Raw genomic sequence first — 22,757 nt, 5'->3', positions numbered from 1 at the left:
GCAGGACCAGGTCCGACCCTCATAAATGGAAACTAGATCAGGGGGTCTTCCAAGATTTGCTTGATCTGTGGGAACTTTCTCAAGTAGACCTCTTTGCCTCCTGTCTGAGAAGTCAGCTAGCAATATTCTGTTTGAGGACTCCATGCAAGAAGGCCTAGAATATGGATATATTTTCTTTTCCTTGGATAGAAATATTCCTGTATGCTTTCCCAGCCCTTTCCAATAATATCCACTGTACTTCTGAAGATTCACAAGGAATCCCTCAAGTTCATTGTAGTAGCTCCCATCTAGCCTAGGTAACCATGGTTTTCCATTCTTTTAGAAATGGACAGGGACAATTACCACCAGCTTCCTCACAGACTGAATCTACTCACACAAGAACAGGGATATTTGATGCACTCCAACATCAGTCAACTTCAATGGACTGCCTGGATGATAGTCTTAATTTCTTTTAGGCATCTGTTTACTTAGGTCATACAGCAGGTACTAATGGAGGCAAGAAAGCCTGCTACTAGAAAGTCGTATATTAGCAAATGAAAAAGGTTTTCTAGTTTTTCCTAACAACATAACCAGCAGCTATTCAGTGGTAGTTGTTCTCTGGTTCTGCAATATTTGTGAGTTACCGACCTAGGGCCTTTCTTATTCCTTTATTAAAGTTCATATGTCATCATGTCTTCTTATGGATCCTCTTCTTTCATTGTAGTATCATGTCAAAATGTTTTTGAAATGGGTTTTGCATAAGAGGCCACAAAGAAAACTGGTGACTCCTCTGTGGGATGTTAATTTTGAGTTAGAGAAGCTACACTTTCTCCATTTAAACCAGATAACCTGGCTGACTTGAGATTCTTAGCACAGAAAACAGTTTTACTGGTAGCTCTGACCTGTGTAAGAAGGGTATCTGAGTTGTGAGCTCTTATGGTGAGTCAACCCGCTCTCATTTTCCATAGGGACATGTGTTCCTTGCAAACTATTCCTTCTTTTATGCTTAAAGTGGTATCTGAGTTTACTTTAAGCCAAGCTATCCATCTCCCCATGTTGTTCCTGAATCTAAAAGTGAGGGAGAAAGGATACTCTATACCTTGGATGTCCACAGACAGCTCAGGTACTATCTTCACAGAACTAAATCTTTCAGATCTTCATATCAACTGTTCATTTCTTGTGAAGGTAAGAAGATGGGAAAACTTGTGTCAAAACAGATTTCCAAATGGTCGTCTAAGACTATTACCTTTTGCTATACTCACCATATCAAAACTACTCCAGGCAGAGATTAGGCCCACTCTACCCGAGCCTTGGCATCATCTGCAGCCTTTTGGAAAGGATTGAATTCTAGAGGCTGTTTCTCAGTCCTCTGAACATACTTTCACAAAGCACTGTAAGCTTGATTCTTTTCCTAGGTCCAGATCTGGCTTTGCTGAGACCATTTTCAGGGGCTCCTGGACACCTTTCCTTGTACCTCCTAAATGTAATCAGCTAGGGTAATCTACCCATATAGCTAAGGCTACTGCAGCAGTGATCAAAGGAAACTTACCATAGCAATAGATATTTGAATGATCACTGCTATAGTAGCTGATGTCTGCCTCCATCCCCCTTATTTTTTTGGTGTGCTTTTTATGCTAGTGTGTAGACATTTATATGTTTTTGTTGTTCCTAGCTTTGTTCTTTCAGGGCTTAGCCTCTCGCTGTGTTGGCAGGAAAGCTCTGAAGGGCTTTGCACTCAAACTCATCTTTAGTCAGCTCAGCTCAAGGTGCTTCATAGTTTGGACATGTGGAAGGTGTCCTGAACCTTTGGAAGCTGGCTGGCTGTTGTATCCTTGGCAGGATATAACCCATATAGCTAAGACTACTGTACCTGTGATCATTCAAATATCTACTGTTATGTTAAGTTTACTTGCATAACTATACTTTCCACACGACTCTTTCCATGAAGTTATACTTCTTTCACTGTGCCCTAATTTGTTCTCCCTCTGTTACTGATGTCCTCTCATTTTTTTTCTTTATCCTCTGTTCTTCCTCTTGATTATCTGTCCCCTTCCTTGCTGATTAATATTATATATGTAAGGCCATGTATCCTCTGTCTTTCCATATGCACATGTCCAGTTTTCTTAGTGTGTTTTCTCTGAATATTGTCCTAAAGTCTACAGAGTACTGAAGCTGTGGGTCTCCCAAGTAACACAATGGGCCCAGAGTTCTAAGACTCTAGCCTTCACTATCTTATTGGCATTAACCAGTGCTGTGTTGGTCTGCTCTTTGGGCTTCACTTTTGGTGCAACAATCAGTAGTAGTGCCGCCTTCTCTATTGTTTTTTTTTTTTTTATATATTTCATAAAAATTCAGATATTTTTACTTTCGTCATAATTTTCTTTTCACTGTAAAAAGCCAAACAAAGCAGTGTGAACAAATAAAACTGATTCATGTTATAAGCGGTTTCATATCAAAACCTACTTTGGAATTGCTAGTTGTAAAAAGGTGTTTATAATTGACACCTGCTACAAATCATACCAGAGCAGAAAGATAGTAATCTAAAATGTAACTGGTAGGGTAGCTTTCATGATAGCACGGACTAACATTCCACTTAACCTCCTGACCTTCCTATAAGGTGCTTGAGACTACTTTCAGGTATGTTCCTGCAGTGCTGGTTCTCCTAAGACTATACACATAGCAAACAGATGTTCAACATAAGTACGATGTAGCACCACTTATTCACAAACAACATTCTAATTATTTGTGTATTAATAATTCTGCCTTCTAGATGTCCTACATAGAAGGACAAGGTTTTAATTTAAGAGAGATTCTTGAGCTTTCTTCGTAATTGTCTTTCTGTCACTCTTATTCCTTTCAGTCTGTCACTTAAAACACACACTGATAGGTCTGTGATGAAGTGAGGTCAAAGATTCAGGGCGACAGATTCTGTCAACAGTAAGTGATGGCATAAATGATTGTTTTCTAAATAGTTACTGAGTGCTCATATGATGTAGTTATTTGGCTGCTAAACTATTCTTATCCATCCCCAGAAATTCTTATGGTAACTCCAGTGAGCTAAAAGATATGTTCTTTATTTGTTGAAATTGATATAAATGTTAAAATTTCCATATATTTCTCCTTGGTAATAAGATGGAATCAACGCAATTTATTACTAGTATAGTTTTTAAGTAAACATGATAGATTTCTTGGAACTTAAAATGTTTTCACTTTTTCATTGTCCTGAAGCCTGTAGGGCCGTGGTGGTGCAGCAGTTAGCGTTGTCACCTCACAGCAAGAGGCTCTCCTGTTCGATTCTCTGCTGGAGCGCCTTCTGTGTGGAGTCTGCATGTCCTCCCCGTGGTCAAGTAACATTAAAGACATGCAGGTAGGTGTGAGCGAGAATGGGTGTGCCTGCTTTGAAGGTTGGGCATCGGGCCGGCAACTCGGCACCGTAAAAATCTACTGCCAATCATTAGCGGTGACCCCTATCCAGGAAGAGTCGAAAGACATTACATTGTCCTGAACCCACTTTATCCTATTAAGGCAGACTGAGAAGTCAAAGCTTATCCCAGTACTCAAATTCATAAGGAAGAAAACTAAATCCAGTCCAGTCACAAACAGACACACACCCGCCCATTTATGCAAATACCACATATACAGGCAAGGATTGCTTATTCATGAATGTCTTGTCTTTGAGATGTGTTTCTCTATGGATTTTCACTGTATGCTCCATTTTCCTCCTACACTCCAAAGATATGCCATAAGTGAATTGGGATGTTACATCTGACATGGTGGTTCATCAGTGTTCGTAGATCGTTACTAGGCATGTTACCCCAGTTTCCCCAACTGACCCCCAGAATACTGTCTGATTAAATAACTTCCTCACAGTCACATAGCTGGCAAATGGAGACTGAATGAATCAGACTGTGAACTCCAGGAAGCAGACTATTAAAAGCCTCAATCTTGTATGATAAATGCTGGATTAGTGTGCAGAATTCGTAATATCATGGGGATTAGAATAGAGGTCATTAAAGAGCAATTCATTGATGCACTGTAATTCTCCAACAACCAGATATGTTTAATACCTCTGTGCTAACATGTGCTCTATGGCTGAGTATCATGGGAGGTGCTAATGCTAAGCCCTTTGTGTCCTGACCCTCCTAAACAAGTACACCAGTGCTGATGTATAAGGACATATGACTGATTTGTTTTTCCTCAGGCTAGCATGTATATACAGTGTAATTTCTTGATATCTAGATATGCTTGAAGTCTACTGTGTGCCTCTCAACCTCTTAGCAGAAGAATTCTGGATGAAGTCAAAATTAATGGGGAGACAAAGGCTCAAAACAGCGGGCAAATTTTAAATATTACTTTATAAACTTGGTTGATAGATTTGCAAGTTTTGTATCCGTATGCATGTTCTGAAGGATATGAAGTCTGAAACCAGAGCTGTCATTCTTTAGAAACTTCTGTACTCAATGATTTGCCAAAAAAAAAAAATTGTTTGAGGAAAAGATGAAAAATGAGGCAAAAATCTGAACATTCTGTGAACTGCTAGACAGATGAGAGCTACAGTCTACTCTGAGTTGTCATTGATAACATTTGCTTCAGAGAGCTGGTTGTCGGATTAATTACCTGATACTGTACCATTGATTAGAATATTGTTGTCTACTGTACATTATTCTGCCATTGCCTTGAATTAGATAATCCTAGTAAAACTGTTATGGGGATGAATCCTCTCATATGGCAAGCTTTGGGGATAGACATCCTTGGTAAAAACAAAATTAAGCTGGCATGTTATGTTGTCCTTATCTCACCTTCATTCTTGCTGTTTGGGTTCAGAGCTGATCTTTGGCTCCGACTATGTCGTATACTGTAGCTCGAGAGCTTTTACAGGCTCGAGGCTAGCCCCTATCCCAGCATGCCTAGCGGTAGTTACCCAGATCTCATGTGCCACTTGCAGCATCGAGATTGCAAATACTGGCTCAGACTAAGTGTTTTTGTATTTGTTGTATTTTTGAAAGAACATCTCTTATTTATCTTATCTAACTTGTAATAGTAGTTGTCCCTTGTTTCTTTCTACCTTCCCCATCCCATCCAAGTGACTTGCGTTTGTTGTGGACTAACCATCTTTCTCTCTGGCCCTTCTCCTCTTCTAAACCCGTTTAACTTAGAGGGTTCTTTGTTTTTTCTTGCCTTCTTTCAAGTTTAAGGAGTTGCTGTTAAAGTTAGAGGCTCTCCTTAGTTGAGGGGTTTGCCGTTTAACTTAGAAACTCTCCCCCTTTTCTCTTTTTTCCTGTCTGTGTTTAAAAAAAGGGGGGGGGGGTATTTTTTGCCTATTACTGGCTAGTTTGTTCTTGTTGATATTGCTTTTGTTTGTCTTTGTATCTTAGACACTGCTGTTTGACATTATGTCGAATGGATTGGATTGGATTATGTCGAAAGACTCTGCCAAGGAATCAAAACCTTCAGGTTTCAAAAAGTGTGATTTGTGCGGACCTGTTCACCTGCAGGATTCCTGTTCTATTTGCCATGCATTTAGTTTACGAGTCCTGCAGGAAAGAAAGAACAAATTAGTCTTAAGAGGTTTACTGAAGGGCCCCTTTGATGCTGCTATGGAGGGGACTCAGCCAGCCCAAAAACTGGAGAAATCCAAACCTTCAACCTCTTCAGCTCCAAGTTCAGATCTGTCTAAAGAGAAGGGCAGGCTACAAGCTAAGTCGGACTCAACAGTCATTTCCAACAAGACACTCTCACCTACAGCTCCATCTGTTGTTTCGGAGCCAGTAAGGTCTCATAAGCGATCCGGGTCTCCTGCCTTAGAGCTGGTGTGGTCTGCTCCACAGTCTCCTTTGTTACAATCTGTGGCAGGCAGTCACCGGTCTTCAGCCCATTCCTCTTGATCATCCAGGGGCCTCTCAGATGATGAGGTGGAGAGGGTGGTGAAGAGGCTTCTTAGGACACGGGCACTAGCTAAAATACATTTGGGCCCATCCCAGATGGAAATGGTGCTGACAGCCCAACCAACACCTGTCTCAATTCCTCCTCCAGCTCTTCTGAGTTCAGAGTTGGAGTGTATGGAAGTCGTAGTGGTGGAACCGTTGGTTCTGGTAACCTCCTCCAGTCTTTTGGATGTCCTTCAAAGATGCATCTGCAGTCATAACATATGGGTTGTCCTGCCTCTTATCTCTTTGTTGAAATTGATATAAATGTTAAAATTTCCATATATTTCTCCTTGGTAATAAGATGGAATCAACGCAATTTATTACTAGTATAGTTTTTAAGTAAACATGATAGATTTCTTGGAACTTAAAATGTTTTCACTTTTTCATTGTCCTGAAGCCTGTAGGGCCGTGGTGGTGCAGCAGTTAGCGTTGTCACCTCACAGCAAGAGGTTCTCCTGTTCGATTCTCTGCTGGAGCGCCTTCTGTGTGGAGTCTGCATGTCCTCCCCGTGGTCAAATGACATTAAAGACATGCAGGTAGGTGTGAGCAAGAATGGGTGTGCCTTCTTTGAAGGTTGGGCATCGGGCCGGCAACTCGGTACCGTAAAAATCTACTGCCAATCATTAGCGGTGACCCCTATCCAGGAAGAGTCGAAAGACATTACATTGTCCTGAACCCACTTTATCCTATTAAGGCAGACTGAGAAGTCAAAGCTTATCCCAGTACTCAAATTCATAAGGAAGAAAATTAAATCCAGTCCAGTCACAAACAGACACACATCCACCCATTTATGCAAATACCACATATACAGGCAAGGATTGCTTATTCATGAATGTCTTGTCTTTGAGATGTGTTTCTCTATGGATTTTCACTGTATGCTCCATTTTCCTCCTACACTCCAAAGATATGCCATAAGTGAATTGGGATGTTACATCTGACATGGTGGTTCATCAGTGTTCGTAGATCATTACTAGGCATGTTACCCCAGTTTCCCCAACTGACCCCCAGAATACTGTCTGATTAAATAACTTCCTCACAGTCACATAGCTGGCAAATGGAGACTGAACGAATCAGACTGTGAACTCCAGGAAGCAGAGTATTAAAAGCCTCAATCTTGTATGATAAACGCTGGATTAGTGTGCAGAATTCGTTATATCATGGGGATTAGAATAGAGGTCATTAAAGAGCAATTCATTGATGCACTGTAATTCTCCAACAACCAGATATGTTTAATACCTCTGTGCCAACATGTGCTCTATGGCTGAGTATCATGGGAGGTGCTAATGCTAAGCCCTTTGTGTCCTGACCCTCCTAAACAAGTACACCAGTGCTGATGTATAAGGACATATGACTGATTTGTTTTTCCTCAGGCTAGCACGTATATACAGTGTAATTTCTTGATATCTGGATATGCTTGAAGTCTACTGTGTGCCTCTCAACCTCTTAGCAGAAGAATTCTGGATGAAGTCAAAATTAATGGGGAGACAAAGGCTCAAAACAGCGGGCAAATTTTAAATATTGCTTTATAAACTTGGTTGATAGATTTGCAAGTTTTGTATCAGTATGCATGTTCTGAAGGATATGAAGTCTGAAACCAGAGCTGTCATTCTTTAGAAACTTCTGTACTCAATAATTTGCCAAAAAAAAAAAAAACAAATTGTTTGAGGAATAGATGAAAAATGAGGCAAAAATCTGAACATTCTGTGAACTGCTAGACAGATGAGAGCTACAGTCTACTCTGAGTTGTCATTGATAACATTTGCTTCAAAGAGCTGGTTGTCGGATTAATTACCTGATACTGTACCATTGATTAGAATATTGTTGTCTACTGTACATTATTCTGCCATTGCCTTGAATTAGATAATCCTAGTAAAACTGTTATGGGGATGAATCCTCTCATATGGCAAGCTTTGGGGATAGACATCCTTGGTAAAAACAAAATTAAGCTGGCATGTTATGTTGTCCATATCTCACCTTCATTCTTGCTGTTTGGGTTCAGAGCTGATCTTTGGCTCTGACTATGTCGTATACTGTAGCTCGAGAGCTTTTACAGGCTCAAGGCTAGCCCCTATCCCAGCATGCCTAGCGGTAGTTACCCAGATCTCATGTGCCACTTGCAGCGTCGAGATTGCAAATACTGGCTCAGACTAAGTGTTTTTGTATTTGTTGTATTTTTGAAAGAAAATCTCTTATTTATCTTATCTAACTTGTAATAGTAGTTGTCCCTTGTTTCTTTCTACCTTCCCCATCCCATCCAAGTGACTTGCGTTTGTTGTGGACTAACCATCTTTCTCTCTGGCCCTTCTCCTCTTCTAAACCCATTTAACTTAGAGGGTTCTTTGTTTTTTCTTGCCTTCTTTCAAGTTTAAGGAGTTGCTGTTCAAGTTAGAGGCTCTCCTTAGTTGAGGGGTTTGCCGTTTAACTTAGAAACTCACCCCCTTTTCTCTTTTTTCCTGTCTGTGTTTAAAAAAAAGGGGGGGTATTTTTTGCCTATTATTGGCTAGTTTGTTCTTGTTGATATTGCTTTTGTTTGTCTTTGTATCATAGACACTGCTGTTTGACATTATGTCGAAAGACTCTGCCAAGGAATCAAAACCTTCAGGTTTCAAAAAGTGTGATTCGTGCGGACCTGTTCACCTGCAGGATTCCTGTTCTATTTGCCATGCATTTAGTTTACGAGTCCTGCAGGAAAGAAAGAACAAATTAGTCTTAAGAGGTTTACTGAAGGGCCCCTTTGATGCTGCTATGGAGGGGACTCAGCCATCCCAAAAACTGGAGAAATCCGAACCTTCAACCTCTTCAGCTCCAAGTTCAGATCTGTCTAAAGAGAAGGGCAGGCTACAAGCTAAGTCGGACCCAACAGTCATTTCCGACAAGACACTCTCACCTACAGCTCCATCTGTTGTTTTGGAGCCAGTAAGGTCTCATAAGCGATCCGGGTCTCCTGCCTTAGAGCTGGTGTGGTCTGCTCCACAGTCTCCTTTGTTACAGTCTGTGGCAGGCAGTCACCGGTCTTCAGCCCATTCCTCTTGATCATCCAGGGGCCTCTCAGATGATGAGATGGAGAGGGTGGTGAAGAGGCTTCTTAGGACACGGGCATTAGCTAAAATACATTTGGGCCCATCCCAGATGGAAATGGTGCTGACAGCCCAACCAACACCTGTCTCAATTCCTCCTCCAGCTCTTCTGAGTTCGGAGTTGGAGTGTATGTAAGTCGTAGTGGTGGAACCGTTGGTTCCGGTAACCTCCTCCAGTATTTTGGTTCTGACTACCGCTCTGATCTCCTCGATACCCCCTTCTATCGAGGGATCTCTGGGCCGATGCTCCCTCGGCTCTGAGGGGGGGGAGTGGCATTGGACCCTTGTCCGACCCTACCCTCCCTCTCGGAGCTTCGGCACAGGTCATCTCAGCTCCTACATCGGCCTCAGAGCTGGCGACTTTGGTTCGGAGGAAGTCTCCGGCTTCTTCAGAACTGGAGATTCTTTCGGGTTGGGACCGTGATGCCTTCAAGGTGATTAGGAGTGTGCTGTCTCCTGAGACAGCTCCACCCTCAGCTCCATTGGCTCCTTTGTCTTCTGTGCCGGTGTCCGCCTCTGAACCTCCCCTCCACCCCAAACATAGGGAACCCATGCTCCAGGACACCCCATTGGGCAATCCCACCTCTTCCAAAACCTCCCATGAGCATCATTCTGAGGAGATCCCTCGGAAGAGGACTTGGAAGAGGAAGCATGTGGATTCCCCTGAGTCCTTGACATCAGACACAGACTTGGATGTCCCCACGGTCCCCCTCTGAAGACGTCTCCCTTTCAGACATCTTAGAGATCCTTAGACAAAGGGGTGACTGGACATCCCTTGCCTCTTCTGCAGATGAGTCAGTTTACCTGGATGCATTTGGTTCCCGACCCTCCACCTCTTGGGTATCTCCTCCTTTTGACCTACTGTTGCGCATAGTGAGTCGAAAGGTGTGGAGTTCTCCAGACAGGATGGAACCAGTTCCGCAGAGGCCCAATAAATTCATAACAGCCCCTGAAGACAGACTCTTCTTATCCAGAGGTATTCCCATTGATGTTATGGTGGTGGCAGCAGCCACCAAGAAGGAACTAGCAGTCTTGTACGATGGACAGATACGGGAAGCATATATTTCCTTCAGCGACCTTTACACTCAGGTTGCTGAACTATTTGTCCCACTTTACAAGGCTTCAAAGGGATCTCCTCAAAGAGTTAGGAGATACCTTACAAGAGCCTACAGCTGTGGGAGCCTCGGACAAGGCAGCTTCTCAGCTTGTGACCTTGACTTCAGTGGTTAACTCTTCCATGTGGCTAATTTCTTACGCAGCTGATGGGAAGAGCAGGGTGGCAGGCACAGGTGTAGCCTTACACAGATGCTCCTGAATGCGCCTTTGTCATTTTTTGGAGCCCTTCAAGTCTTCCTTTACCAACTCCCCCTTTGATGGCTCATCCTTGTTCGGGCCTCGGGTAAAAGAGACTCTTACCAGGTGTGAACAGGATGGCAAAACTCTCTCTGCCGTGGGAGTATGTTTTTCTGCTCCATCTAGGCCTTACCCTAAAGGCCAAAAGAGTGGAAAAATGTGGTTCTGGAAATCTCAGGGAGCTTCACCTGACACACGTGAAGATTTTTCTCTCAGGGGCAGAGGGGGAAATAACCGAAGATGCCGATCTCTGGGCAGGAGTGGTCTGCAGAATCAGGGAAACAGAGATACCTTTCCTGGCAGACAATCACAGAAGACACATGGATACTATCGATAATATCCGGAGGTTACAATATCTCCTTCTCTCAACTTCCCCTGTCAAAAATACAACACTATCCCAGATGTTCCACCCAGTCTTCGGGATCAAGCAAACCTAGAGGTTCAAAGGTTGCTAAGAAAAAAAGTCATCCAGGAAGTCCCCGCAGACCAAATTGGATCTGGAACTTACTCAAGGTTCTTTTTAGTTCCAAAGGAAACGGGGGACTGGAGACCCATATTGGATCTCAGCAGGCTGAACAAATCAGTCAAGAAAACAAAGGTCCAGATGGTAACACTGCAGTCCATTCTTCCCTTTCTGGGACAGGACAATCCAGGATGTGTACTACCACATAAAAATGGACAAATGGTCAAGGAGATATCTATGCTTCAGGCTGGGAGCCCATCACTATCAGTTCAGAGCTCTGCCCTTTGGTCTCATCACAGCCCCCAGGGTGTTCACCAAATGCATGGCAATAGTTATGGCTCACCTGAGGTGTCTAGGATTCCGTGTGTTTCCATATATAGACAACTGGCTCCTTACTGCCACCACCAAGCATCAACTAATCAAGGTAAGGGAATCCACAATTCGCCCTTGTACTCCACTAGGGATCACCATAAAGTACGAAAAGTCTGCCTTGTTGCCTTGTCAATATATTAGCTTTATAGGGGCAGATTTAGACACAAGGGCCATGATAGCAAAGCTGCCTCAAGAAAAGAGTATTAACGATCCATCGCCAAGTTGCAATGCTGTTCACACAAAAGAGAATCCAGGCAAGATTTGTTCTCAAGGTCCTGGGTTCTATGGCAGCGGCAATCACTCTGGTTCCTATGGCTCGCTTCCATATGAGAATTCTACAGTGGCTCCTTTTTGCACAATGGTCATTCCAGGATTTACCTATGTCACATCAGATTCTGATCACGGAATCCTGCAAAAAGGATCTGGAGTGGTGGTGGCTTCACTTCCCTATGGTAACAATAGGCAGGCCGTTTCTACCCCCAAACCTGTAGCCACAGTGACCACTGATGCATCCCAGATATGGTGGGGGGGACATTATCTGGGACAGACTGTTCAAGGGACTTGTCAGGAACGTGAGTACCACTTGCACATCAATGTCCTGGAGATGAGAGCGGTGCTTCTGGCGTTGCATGCACTTCAGGACTCCTCTACCTACATGGACTATAGCAATTCAGATGGACAATGTGTCGGTAGTATGGTACATCAACAAACGGGGTGGAACCAGATCTTGCCCCTTGTGTCGAGAGGCTCTACGAGTTTGGCAATGGGCGATGTCTTCCCAACACTTTCTGGTTGCAGTGCACATCCCAGGGAAATCCAACGTGATAGTGGACAAGCTCATCCAGGCTATCCTGATGCCTCATGGTTAGTCCCTGAATCAGGAATTTGCGGACTTGATTTTTCAGAAATGGGGCCAGCCATGCTGTGATCTGTTTGCCACTCCCCTCAACAACAAATGTAGCAGCTACTTTGCCCTAGTCCCACCACCAGGACAGTCACCCAGGGATGAACTTGTTCATGATTGGCCCCCAGGGACTGCTTTACGCCTTTCCACCTGATCCCCAAGGTTCTTCAGAAAGCACAGTCATTCAGTTGCAAGGTAATCCTCATTGCCCCTTACTGGCCTCACCAGATATGATTCCCATTCCTTTGACCTCACCTGCAGCGGGAGCCTTGGATACTGGACCCAGCTCCAGATCTTTTGATGCATCAGTCGGGGGCTCTCCATCCTTCCATCCAAACTTTCAAGCTCACAGCTTGGTTTCTCCACTTCCGGTCTTAGCTAGGCTTCCCGATGTTTCCCCAGCACATTTTGATTTCCTTCCATAAGCCCACTACTAGGAAACTTTATGCTAGTAAATGGATGAGATTCTCTTGTTGGGCAGGCAAAAATCAGGTTGATCCCTTTACTGCTCCCATTTCGAAGATTCTTGAATTTCTTGCTGAAACCTTTGACCAAGGAGCAGCTGCAGTCACTATCCGAGTTCAGTTAGCTGCCATTTCTAATTTCCATATGGGAGAAATGGGGTCCCATGTCATGTCCCATAGGCTATGCAAGGCATTCCTAAAAGGAACTTCCCTCTTAAGACCTCCAATAAGAGAACCCCCCACGGGACCTAAATTTAGTTTTAGATGCTCTGATTCTTCCCCCCTTTGAACCATCTGCTTCTTGTCCGCTCAGATTTCTGACTTGGAAGACCCTTTTCTTGGTTGCGATTACCTCAGCCAGAAGGGTTTCAGAATTACAGGCCTTATCTATGCATACCCCATACTTGGTTTTCCATAAAGATTGGGTTTCTCTCAGAACCAACCCCTCTTTCTTACCCAAGGTATGTTCTGACTACAATTTGAATCAGTCCATAGAGCTTCCTTTTTTCTTCCCCAATCATGGCAACAATGCAGAGTATATGCTTCATCAGTTGGACGTTCATAGACAGTTACGTTTCTATTTACACAGGACCAAGGACTTTAGAAAATCTGACCAATTGTTCATAACCTTTGCAGACAATAAGAAAGGTTGTGCAGTCTAAAAAGTGACTCTATCTAAGTGGCTTTCAGACACTATAAAACATGTCTACGAGTTGCATAAACAAAAATTTCCAGGGAAAATTAAAGGACACATAACAATGGCTTTGGCTATTTCTGTTGCTTTTCAAGCCAGACTGCCTTTGGATTCGATCTGTGTGGCAGCTACATAGGCTAATCCTCATACCTTCATCACTCATTACAAAGTAGATGTGGCCTCCCGGAACAGGGCATCCTTTGGTTCCATGGTCCTGAAGAGTTTTTTTCCAGTGAGTCACCCAAGAATTAGGTGCTGGGGATGCTGCCTCAAACTACAAGAACTAAGGCGAGATATGGACAACATAACATAAAGAAGTTATGTACTCACCATAATGTTCCATGTTTTTGTTGTCCTTGATCTCGCCTTCGTTCTTGCATCCCACCTTCCTTCCCCCTTTCTGGAGGATTGAGAGGAATCCCTTGTTTTTATTGGTTATACTGGCTGGGTTTCCTTTTACCATACCTTTTGGTTAGTCCTACTCTCCCCTTCTTATTTTTGCGGACGGGGTTACACCTTTATATGCAGGTGTCATCTGTTATGTAGAATAGAGTATATCTCTTTTCTATTTGTATGGTCTAGTACTGGGTCATCACAAACGAGATCTGGATAACTACCAGTAGGCATGCTGGGATAGGGGGCTAGCCTTGAGCCAGTAAAAGCTCTCGAGCTATAGTATACGGCCGAGTCGGAGCCAAAGATTGGCTCTGAATCCAAACAGCAAGAAGGAAGGCGAGATCAAGGACAACAAACATGGAATGTTATGGTGAGTACTTAACTTCTTTTTTCTGCTCTTCCCGTTAGTAATTAGTGTAGGGCAATGTCCCATCAAAGATGCAGCTTTGTAGGTCCAGATCCAGTATAAAATTAAACTGGAGTGCTTGTACGGCTATATTATTTTAGCTGCTTTCTAACTACCTCAAGTTTCACTTGTAATGATAGACCTCCTTCACCCCAAGATGATCTGAAAGTAATTTTTTATACAAGAATGATTTTTCCATAAAATTTGCAAAATCCAATAGTTTTCTTGTATTTAAATGACAGAATATTGCTTGCAATGGATATTATGAACTGCTGTTTAAGTTTAGCCAACCATGACTTGCATACCAAGTGCTTCTTTCATGGCTCATCTGTACCTTGTGACATAAAATTTGGAAATGCATTTTTACATATACTTCAGCAAAAGTTGTAGGAGCTTTATGTAGTTTATTCTCAGAATCATATATTTTCTTTGTATTATTTGGCTGTTAACTGGGTAATGAGATATTTATCAGACCTTTCAAACAAGTATGTATGGACAGTAAAGAGTAACCAGCAAGCCATCAGATTTGTGGGAGGTGGGAAGAAATTAAAATATCTCATGAAAAACTCCTGCAGACCCAGAGAGATCATAAAGATTTCACACACAGTGCCCAGAGGTCAGGATTGAACCTCTTACCCTGGAACTATGAGGCAGAGATTTTAACCACTCAGTGTCTGTGCTGACTTTAGTTCTATGTCACAGTAAAAAGCAGAGATGCATTTTCGTTTTGATTTTCCTGGAACCCTTCTTTTACCAGATTTGTTTGTTGTTGTCTGATATAAACTTTCCCAAAGCAGCCATGTTGCTTGACTGTTAAAGATTTGTATTCTAAATACTGCAGCAGTATAGTTATATGAATATAGTACAAATCACCCGTGCACACGTTTTTAGAATGTTCATGGCCTGGTTACATCATATATTAGAAGTAATGTAACAGATCAAAACTGTGTTAAAGGCATACCTCTCATCTGCCATGATGTAAGCATAAAGCTGTGATTTTGACCAACATGTTTACCTTTGTGACTCCTAGATTTACCAAGTCTGACCTATTTATGAGTGCATGCCTGAATAAATAACTTAAGTAAGCCTATATACAAAGATTCCATATCACAAACTGTGTAGGGTCTAGTAGTCAAAGACCTTGGACTGTGTAGGGTCTAGTAGTCAAAGACCTTGGATTGTGAAAAATGATAAAGTGCTCCTCTTTCAGATCCTCTGCTTTAATTCTTAAAGTCAGTGCTATGATTTTCAGTGTTGAGGTTGAAATATATGATTAAAGATGCAGATTTTTTTAGCAAGCTTACATAGTAGTCTATGACAACATCACAGCACTCTGGTGGGGTAATTGCTCAAAAAAACAACTGATTGTGCACTTTAAATTTTATGATTATAGTGTGCTTCACATGTTTGGTAGGGCACAACTCTGTACCCATGATACTGATATCCTTTAATTTATTTTTTTTCCCAATAATATAGGGAATCATGGTTCTGGTGACACACAAGTAGTAACTGTTGCATATTGGTAGTAAGAGTGTTGTAAAATATCAGAAATAATGTACAGGAAGCACTACACTGTGATGCAGACCTGTGCTGTTGAGTAAGGGTGGATGATGCCTTTTGCTGTGTTTACAAATCAGCGAACTACCGGATTTTAGATAGAAGAAGGCTTACAGATGTGTTACCTTGTTTGTAAAAAAAAATCTGTGCAGCAACATATCGTATCCATTGGGAATATGGGCTGTGTAGTGTTTAATGTGGTCCTGTAATTTAAGATGCATGTCAGATTCTCTAAATTATGAGTTTGAGAAAAATATTGCATTTCTACACTGGATGTTGCTTTTACATTTGTGATATTGTGAAGACCTCCTTCAACCCTTATCCTAATATAAACTGTGTAAATGTAACCCTTGTGTGCGGTGCGTAATAACAGGTATTATTACAGAGATACTGATTTACTTTTGAGAGGGGTTAAAGAATGCACATATATACATTTTTTTTGTGTGACAGATTTGGTTGCAGCAAAGTATAGATTAAAATATTTGGATGTATTTCTACTTATTGAAACAAATGCTAAAATTCTGTTTAAAAAGTATAGCAAGTCCACTGGCATAACTTACTGTTACATACTACAGATTAACATTTTCCAAAGTTTATAGATTTGACATCATTTAGGAAACCCGATCGTTTTTTGAGAAGTTTTTCCACTGAGTTCCATTTCTGAAAAAAAATTTTTCTTAAAAAGCTGCGTAAAGTAAACACATTTGGGACCCAAGTCCAAAAGGCTTGTTCTCAATGCAAGTGACTTACTCTGTTGTAAGCCTGTCTTATAGGTAGGCCTTATACCGGAGTCACTTACACCGAAAACAAGTGTTTTGGAATCTGGCCCATGGTATGACCTTCTCGTATCGTTATGATTTTATGTATTTTGTTAACAGGCAGCATTTTACATTAGGTCCTGGCACAAAAAAAAAAAAAAAAAACTGATTTCTGCTTAGGTAAGAGTATCTCAAATATATTGATGCACATTTTTTTACATGTACTTTCTTCAATCCACCACTTGGCATATTCTATCTGTATATGTAGGAATACATAAATGCTACTGCTCTATTGCTTTATTACTTTGTACAGAAGGACTATGAATATTGTTAAAGCTAAAGTTCATTACATAACTTCAGGCTGTTAATCTCAATCTTAATTAATCGTACCATAACAGAATCCATTATCCCCTCTATATTGAAAATCTCCTATGTATCCCCCTGTCCAGGTAAGGTAGCACATCCACTGACCTGTCAAATTATAGGCAAATAGCCATGTGTCACCACTAGCCAAAATCATGGAAAAAATATACACAAACAACTTTGCACTTACACTACCCAGAACAATCTTCTAACTAGTTCACAACATGGTTTCAGGCCCAAACATAGTACCACCTCTGCCCTCCCTCTCTCTACAGACACTATAAACCATAACCGGAATGACAGAAAATATCATCAGCACTCTTTTGGACCTATCAAGGCCTTTGATATGGTCAAACACTGGATTGGTTTCATGCCTATCTCTCTGATAGGCAAAGCTGTACTCTGGCATAATAAGCGGTTCCATTCTGGGACCTCTTCATCTCTACAAAGTTATCCCTGAGACCTCTACTCAACATTAATTTGGATCCTCAACCCAAAGAAAACCAATTGACAATAAACTTAGATTTGCACATCAACCAAACTATTAAAACAGTTAATAAGAAACTGGGGTCCCTATATAGAATAAAATCCTTTCTGACTAGACCTAAATAAATGTTATAATCATACAAACCTACTCCAGCAGAACCAACTAACAGTAGCATTTAAAATTCTCAATCAACCTGACAACATTCCTGCACTGAGTAAGCTCCCAAAACAAATTCAAGAAAAGTCTATTCTACCATTTTAAAACCCAATGGCTCTGCCAATGCTCTACTTCCTCAATCTCTATATCAATAATGGAGTACCTAAGGTATAAAAAGCTATGCTCATTCTCTGAGACTATCATTAATAAGGAGTTTTCTAAATGTAATTGCATATAATTAGTCTTTCTTTCTTTCTTTCCTCTTGTTATCAAAAAGAAATGATATGTAGTCTGTCTAATATGAATGTAACTTTACCGTCAATGTGTGGAGCTTTTCTCCAAAATGGACATGCATCCAGTCGGACTATCCCGGTCAACAAATGTAAAATAAATAAAATAAGTAAATAGTAGAATACCTTTTGGATAGTGCAATGCCTTTGATATACATGTGCAAATCTTTATAGTGGAAAAAATAATAGAATAACTGAAAAATTTAAAATTAAAGTTCAGGTGCATATATTCCTGCAGCAAAATGCTGACTCAGGTAGTAACACAGCCACATACTTCTTGATAAAGTAAAACAAAAATCCTCAATATCTCAGTTATCATCTCGAAACATGTTAAATTGGAAATAGGAGTCAGTGATAAATGCCACTCATGAAGTTGAAATTTACAGTTCTTTTTAAATGCAGTTCGGTGAAGTCAAACTGACAGTGGGTGAGCTTAACAAGCAATTTTTTAAGAGGAAAAATCTCATGGTTTGCATTTGTCTGAGTTTATGCAATTTTAAATGAAGATTTGTAAAGTATTACTGAGTAGGTATGTGAAAGTAGAAAGTATAACATTTTATCTAACTTGCTGTATTTTATGTGTAAACCGTGTATTGTAAGTCATATAATCAGTTCAATGGATAAACCAGACATATTTTTAAATTAATCAGAGCCCTTAGCTTATTTAAACAGTTAATGATTGTTCATATTTTACTGGTCTTTAACCATTTGAATGAATAAATAAATGTCTAATTGTATAATTAAGGATCCAGGAGGTTTAATCTGTAATATAAGCAATGTTTAAACATGGTAGACTAGATATGCTTACTGCAGTCATCTTTGTCCAAATTATTTATGGTGTCATTTCTTATGCTTAATTTACTTTGTTGTTCTTGTTCTTTTCTGCTCTATTGCTGTTTTTTTTTCATGTAATAAGACAGGGTTGTGAAACAGTGAGATTACCTGAATTTGAGGAAAATATAAGAAAGCAGGATCTCAGTATATACACTTCTAGACATTACAGCATTACACCACTCTGACCTTTATACCTTTGTTATTCTACACAGTTATGTCTAAACAAAAATATTTCACTGAATGTAGCAGCAAGCTAACATGGGTGCATACTGCCAAATGTCTGTTTAGTTTGACTTTTGATGACACAATAAATGTGCTAAGCAGAAACTACCTGTTTTCAGGCACACCTCAAAAAAAGGTTGTGTAAGTGCATATTGTAATATTACAGTAGTAAACAATGCAGTTACTGTTATTGTTTTCTAGGTTGGCTGTCCATCCAGAAGAGGTCAGGGGTGAGTAACCCTTGGCTTTGGAGTAGATTAAGGAAGTACTGGTTTGTGCTGTATAACGATTCATTAGAATACTACAGCAGCAGTGAAAAAAACGCGAAGCGGCTGGGCACCCTTGTACTCACCAGTCTTTGTTCTGTCGTATTGCCCAGTAAGCAGACATACAAGGAGACCGGTATGCTTTTAAGTTTACTACCTTGTTGTAGCAACAGTATTTTACCTTGTCAGACCAGTGGGAGAGGGCAGAACTGCTTGGCTTTAGCAACTGGAAGAAGGGTGAATTTATTACATTACTTTTGGTTTGTTGCAGAAGGAAATGCACATGGTAGAGTTTAACATGAATAGCTGTTTTAACAATGCATCTTATATTAGGTAACAGAGGCAGAAAAATAAAGATATCAGAAACATTAATTTGTACACAGAGCAATTATCAGGCTTAGGATAGACCTAGAACTATGGTTAGCCCATAACTTGGTAGATCGCAGACCACAATACATTGGTAAAATATTCAGGACATATTATGCCAAACTACTTTCAGTATGTGCTTCATTTAATGGGAGACTGTGAGGAACATCAAGTTATTCATGGGTATGAAGCCAGCTGTTTATTTGCTCAAAAAATGCATGACTTTTTTATGATGTACTGCAAAAAAAAGTGTCTTTGCAGATTGTGCGTGTGTGTGTGTGTGTGTGTGTGTGTGTGTGTGTGTGTGTGTGTGTGTGTGTGTGTGTGTGTGTGTGTGTGTGCGTGTGTGTGTGTGTGTGCCCACGCACATGTACATGTGTTTATTTGATATACATAAGTGCATGTGTGTATATTGTTTGGAAGCTAAGCTAACTCAAGCATTTTATGCTGTTAGGATTAATCAGTATTACTCACATTCTTAGTGGGCATCTGTTTGTTGTATTCTAACAGCCATGGGATGCTCTACTTTGGAGATCAATAACACGTCATCTTGTATGTACCCAGTGTTTTATTTTTTCACTACTATATAATGGCGGCTGTTGAAAAATATACTGCATTTTATTTTTAGTTAGTAATTGACTCTTAAGGAGCATTTGAACATTAAAAACTTTGCATTGGAAGCTACAAAAAATATGTTCTTTATTTTCTGTCATTATTTTTCATTTTAATTTTACCAGGGTATTGGAACTTCATAGTTTATGGTCGTAAGCACTGCTATCGTTTACATACCAAAGATCTGAAAGAAGCATTACAGTGGGTGAATGCTATCCAGAAGGTCATAGACAGTGTAGCTCCTACAGAAACTCCAACTCAGCTACTTATTCGTGACATCAAGGTAATCATCTTCATAAATTTTATTTCCTATTGTGCTCTTGCTTTTCTCTTTCCCTTCTTCTTTGTTGTATCCTGTTAACTGTTTCTGCTGCTTCTGGAGAAATGTTTTTCAGAAGACTAATTCATTTATTCCTTCATTTTCTGAGTAGCTACTCGGAACCCATTCTGACAATCTGAGGGTACAAGGCAGAGAAAATAGTCATGGATGAGGCATCCGCTCTTTACAGGACACACACACACACACACACACACACACACACACACACACACACACACACACACACACACACACACACTCGTACTATGACAAGTTGGATGATAGACATTTTTGTTACTAGATCTCTCTGATATTCAGGAGAAAGCCAGAGCAGCTCATGAAAACCCTGCAAGCCTGATCCATTGACGTAGAGGAGTAAAGACCTAACTATGACCCTGGAAACCCGTATTTGAATAGCAGCATAGGTGCGAGCTAGGATTCACATGGAATTGGGGTAATCCTGTACTGCTGTCCCTCTGAGTAGGGTCAGTGGTGCTTGAGGGTGGTCCAGGGACATATGTTCAGCTTACCAAGGTTTGCGTGTCATAGCTTCCACAGCATTGCTACAGAAGCTTGCACATGCATGAGATGTAGTCTCTTCTATGGTGACACTGGTTTCCCATCTGCCAGCCAAGGGGAGGGGCTAGGGCCTTAGTGGCTTGGGTAGTGATGTGGGTCACAAATTTGATATTCAAGGAGAGGGGCTGGGGAGTTAAAGAAAAAAAGGAAGAAAATGCTTTAATTGTTGAGATGCCATCTAATGCACAACCAACCCCAACAGCTTAAGTGGAACAACCAGAACACCACCACAGATAAAGCATCCTTTAATAATGGAACACACGTTAAAAATATGAAGCTGTAAGATGTTGAGCAAATAAAACAAAACAAAGTCCCCTTTTTTGTATTTAAACATGATAAGCACTTTCGGAATTTCTCCTTCATCAGATCGTAACAATTGGAGCTGGGAGCAAGACTAATAAAATCACTTTTGACCGATCAGATAAGTGAAGACAGGACAACACCCTCACTGACCAGAATTTGGATTAGGAACTATTAAAATCTGCAAAACACACACACCTTCCTTTTTACCCAATAGTGGGTCTTCTCTTCTTTAGTATGGGTCGCAAAGGAATGACCGCATTTAAACCTGGAGGGTCTAGCTGCTCTCAGATTAATAATCCATTTAGTTTCATTCCTCTCTGTGATATTAGTGATATCATCTTGTCTCATTCAAGTAAAAGTTGTTTCTAGGACCTTAAAATAAAATCGATGGGAGGGGAATTGAATAACATGATTTGCAAGACAGTTCTTGAGGTCTTTGTTTCGTATATCAAGGAAATGTCTTAGGACTCTGTTCTTAAAACACTGATCGGTTTTGCCTACATAGTAGGCAGGGCAGAGTGAGCAAGTAGCCAGGTAAACCACATGAGGAGTGGTGCAATCAGCTTGACATGAGAACGTATAGGTAACTTTACTAGTAGAATGTATGAATGTATTACTGGTATCTATGCTGTTACAGGCTGAACATTTACCACAATGGAAGGTTCCTTTCTTCTCCCTGATCGAATAATATTGCATACCATCTTTCATACATAGCAGACATTTTAAATTTTGTTCTTATAGGCAAAGCAGGGAGTTTCACCTACGATCTCACGTATTTTAATGTCCTGAGTCAGACCTGACCAAAACTTTTTGATAATACTATGTATTTCCTGACAGTCATTAGTAAATGTTAAGTTAAAGCTGAAAGTGCTTCTGTTGTTAGCTTTCGTCCTTTTGTGTGGGACATGGCTAGTTCTACACATTAATGGAGCTCCTTCTCTTTTCCTTAGGGCAGCTAACGCTTCTGGTTGCATGGTTGTGTCTTTTCCTGAGTGCCCTCTATCAAAAAGGTTTTTTTGTAATAGCAAAACTGCTTGCTCATAATCTGATTCATTTGTACAGAGTATGGATATTCTAGTGATTTCATTCTTCATGATGTTTCTGGACACATGCCTAGGATGCATACTGCTCCTATGAAGGTAATGGTTTCTCCATGTGTCCTTCCTGTGTATCTTCATTCCAATTACTTTTTTATTAATATCCAGAAAGAGTGATACATCTAAGAAATCCACACTGGTGTCTGAGAACTGTGCTGGAAATTTCAGAAAGGAAGTAGTAGAGTTCATATAAGACACAAAGGATGGTGATTGTTCTTGCTGTCCATTCCATATAAGTATGACATCATCAACAAAGCGTGCATAATATACTAGATTTTTGAACCATGGGTTGGTATGTGTCATGACTTGCTCTCTCTCCCATTCAGCTAACACCAAGTTTGAGTAGCTATTGGCACACGGTGTTCCCATGGCCACTCCCCACCATTGCCAATAGTAGATGTTCATCGTGCATACAGCTGAAGTCATTACAGATGGGGTATCCTGCCGTCAGGCGGGTCCTCGGTCGGCCGCATTCCAAAGTCTAGGTCCAGCGTCAGTTGTTGTCGCTTCTTC

General features: G+C 40.9%; 1 protein-coding gene across 1 annotated transcript in view; it reads left to right on the top strand.

Moving 5' to 3' along the window:
• The window catches only part of PLEKHH3 (pleckstrin homology, MyTH4 and FERM domain containing H3), a 777,695-nt gene that overhangs the window by 482,285 nt on the left and 272,653 nt on the right, over positions 1 to 22,757 (top strand). The window contains exons 4-5 of the mRNA XM_044054707.1: positions 18,904 to 19,104; positions 20,072 to 20,229. Of these exons, the coding sequence (XP_043910642.1) occupies positions 18,904 to 19,104; positions 20,072 to 20,229 (359 nt within the window). The remainder of the gene's footprint in view (positions 1 to 18,903; positions 19,105 to 20,071; positions 20,230 to 22,757) is intronic.

This window comes from Protopterus annectens, chromosome 13.part0, assembly GCF_019279795.1.
Source record: "Protopterus annectens isolate FY-2018-M chromosome 13.part0, PAN1.0, whole genome shotgun sequence".
In the NCBI taxonomy this organism is placed as follows: Eukaryota; Metazoa; Chordata; order Ceratodontiformes; family Protopteridae; genus Protopterus; species Protopterus annectens.
Note: the sequence above shows the minus strand (reverse complement) of the source record. Positions and strands in the feature narration are given on the sequence as shown.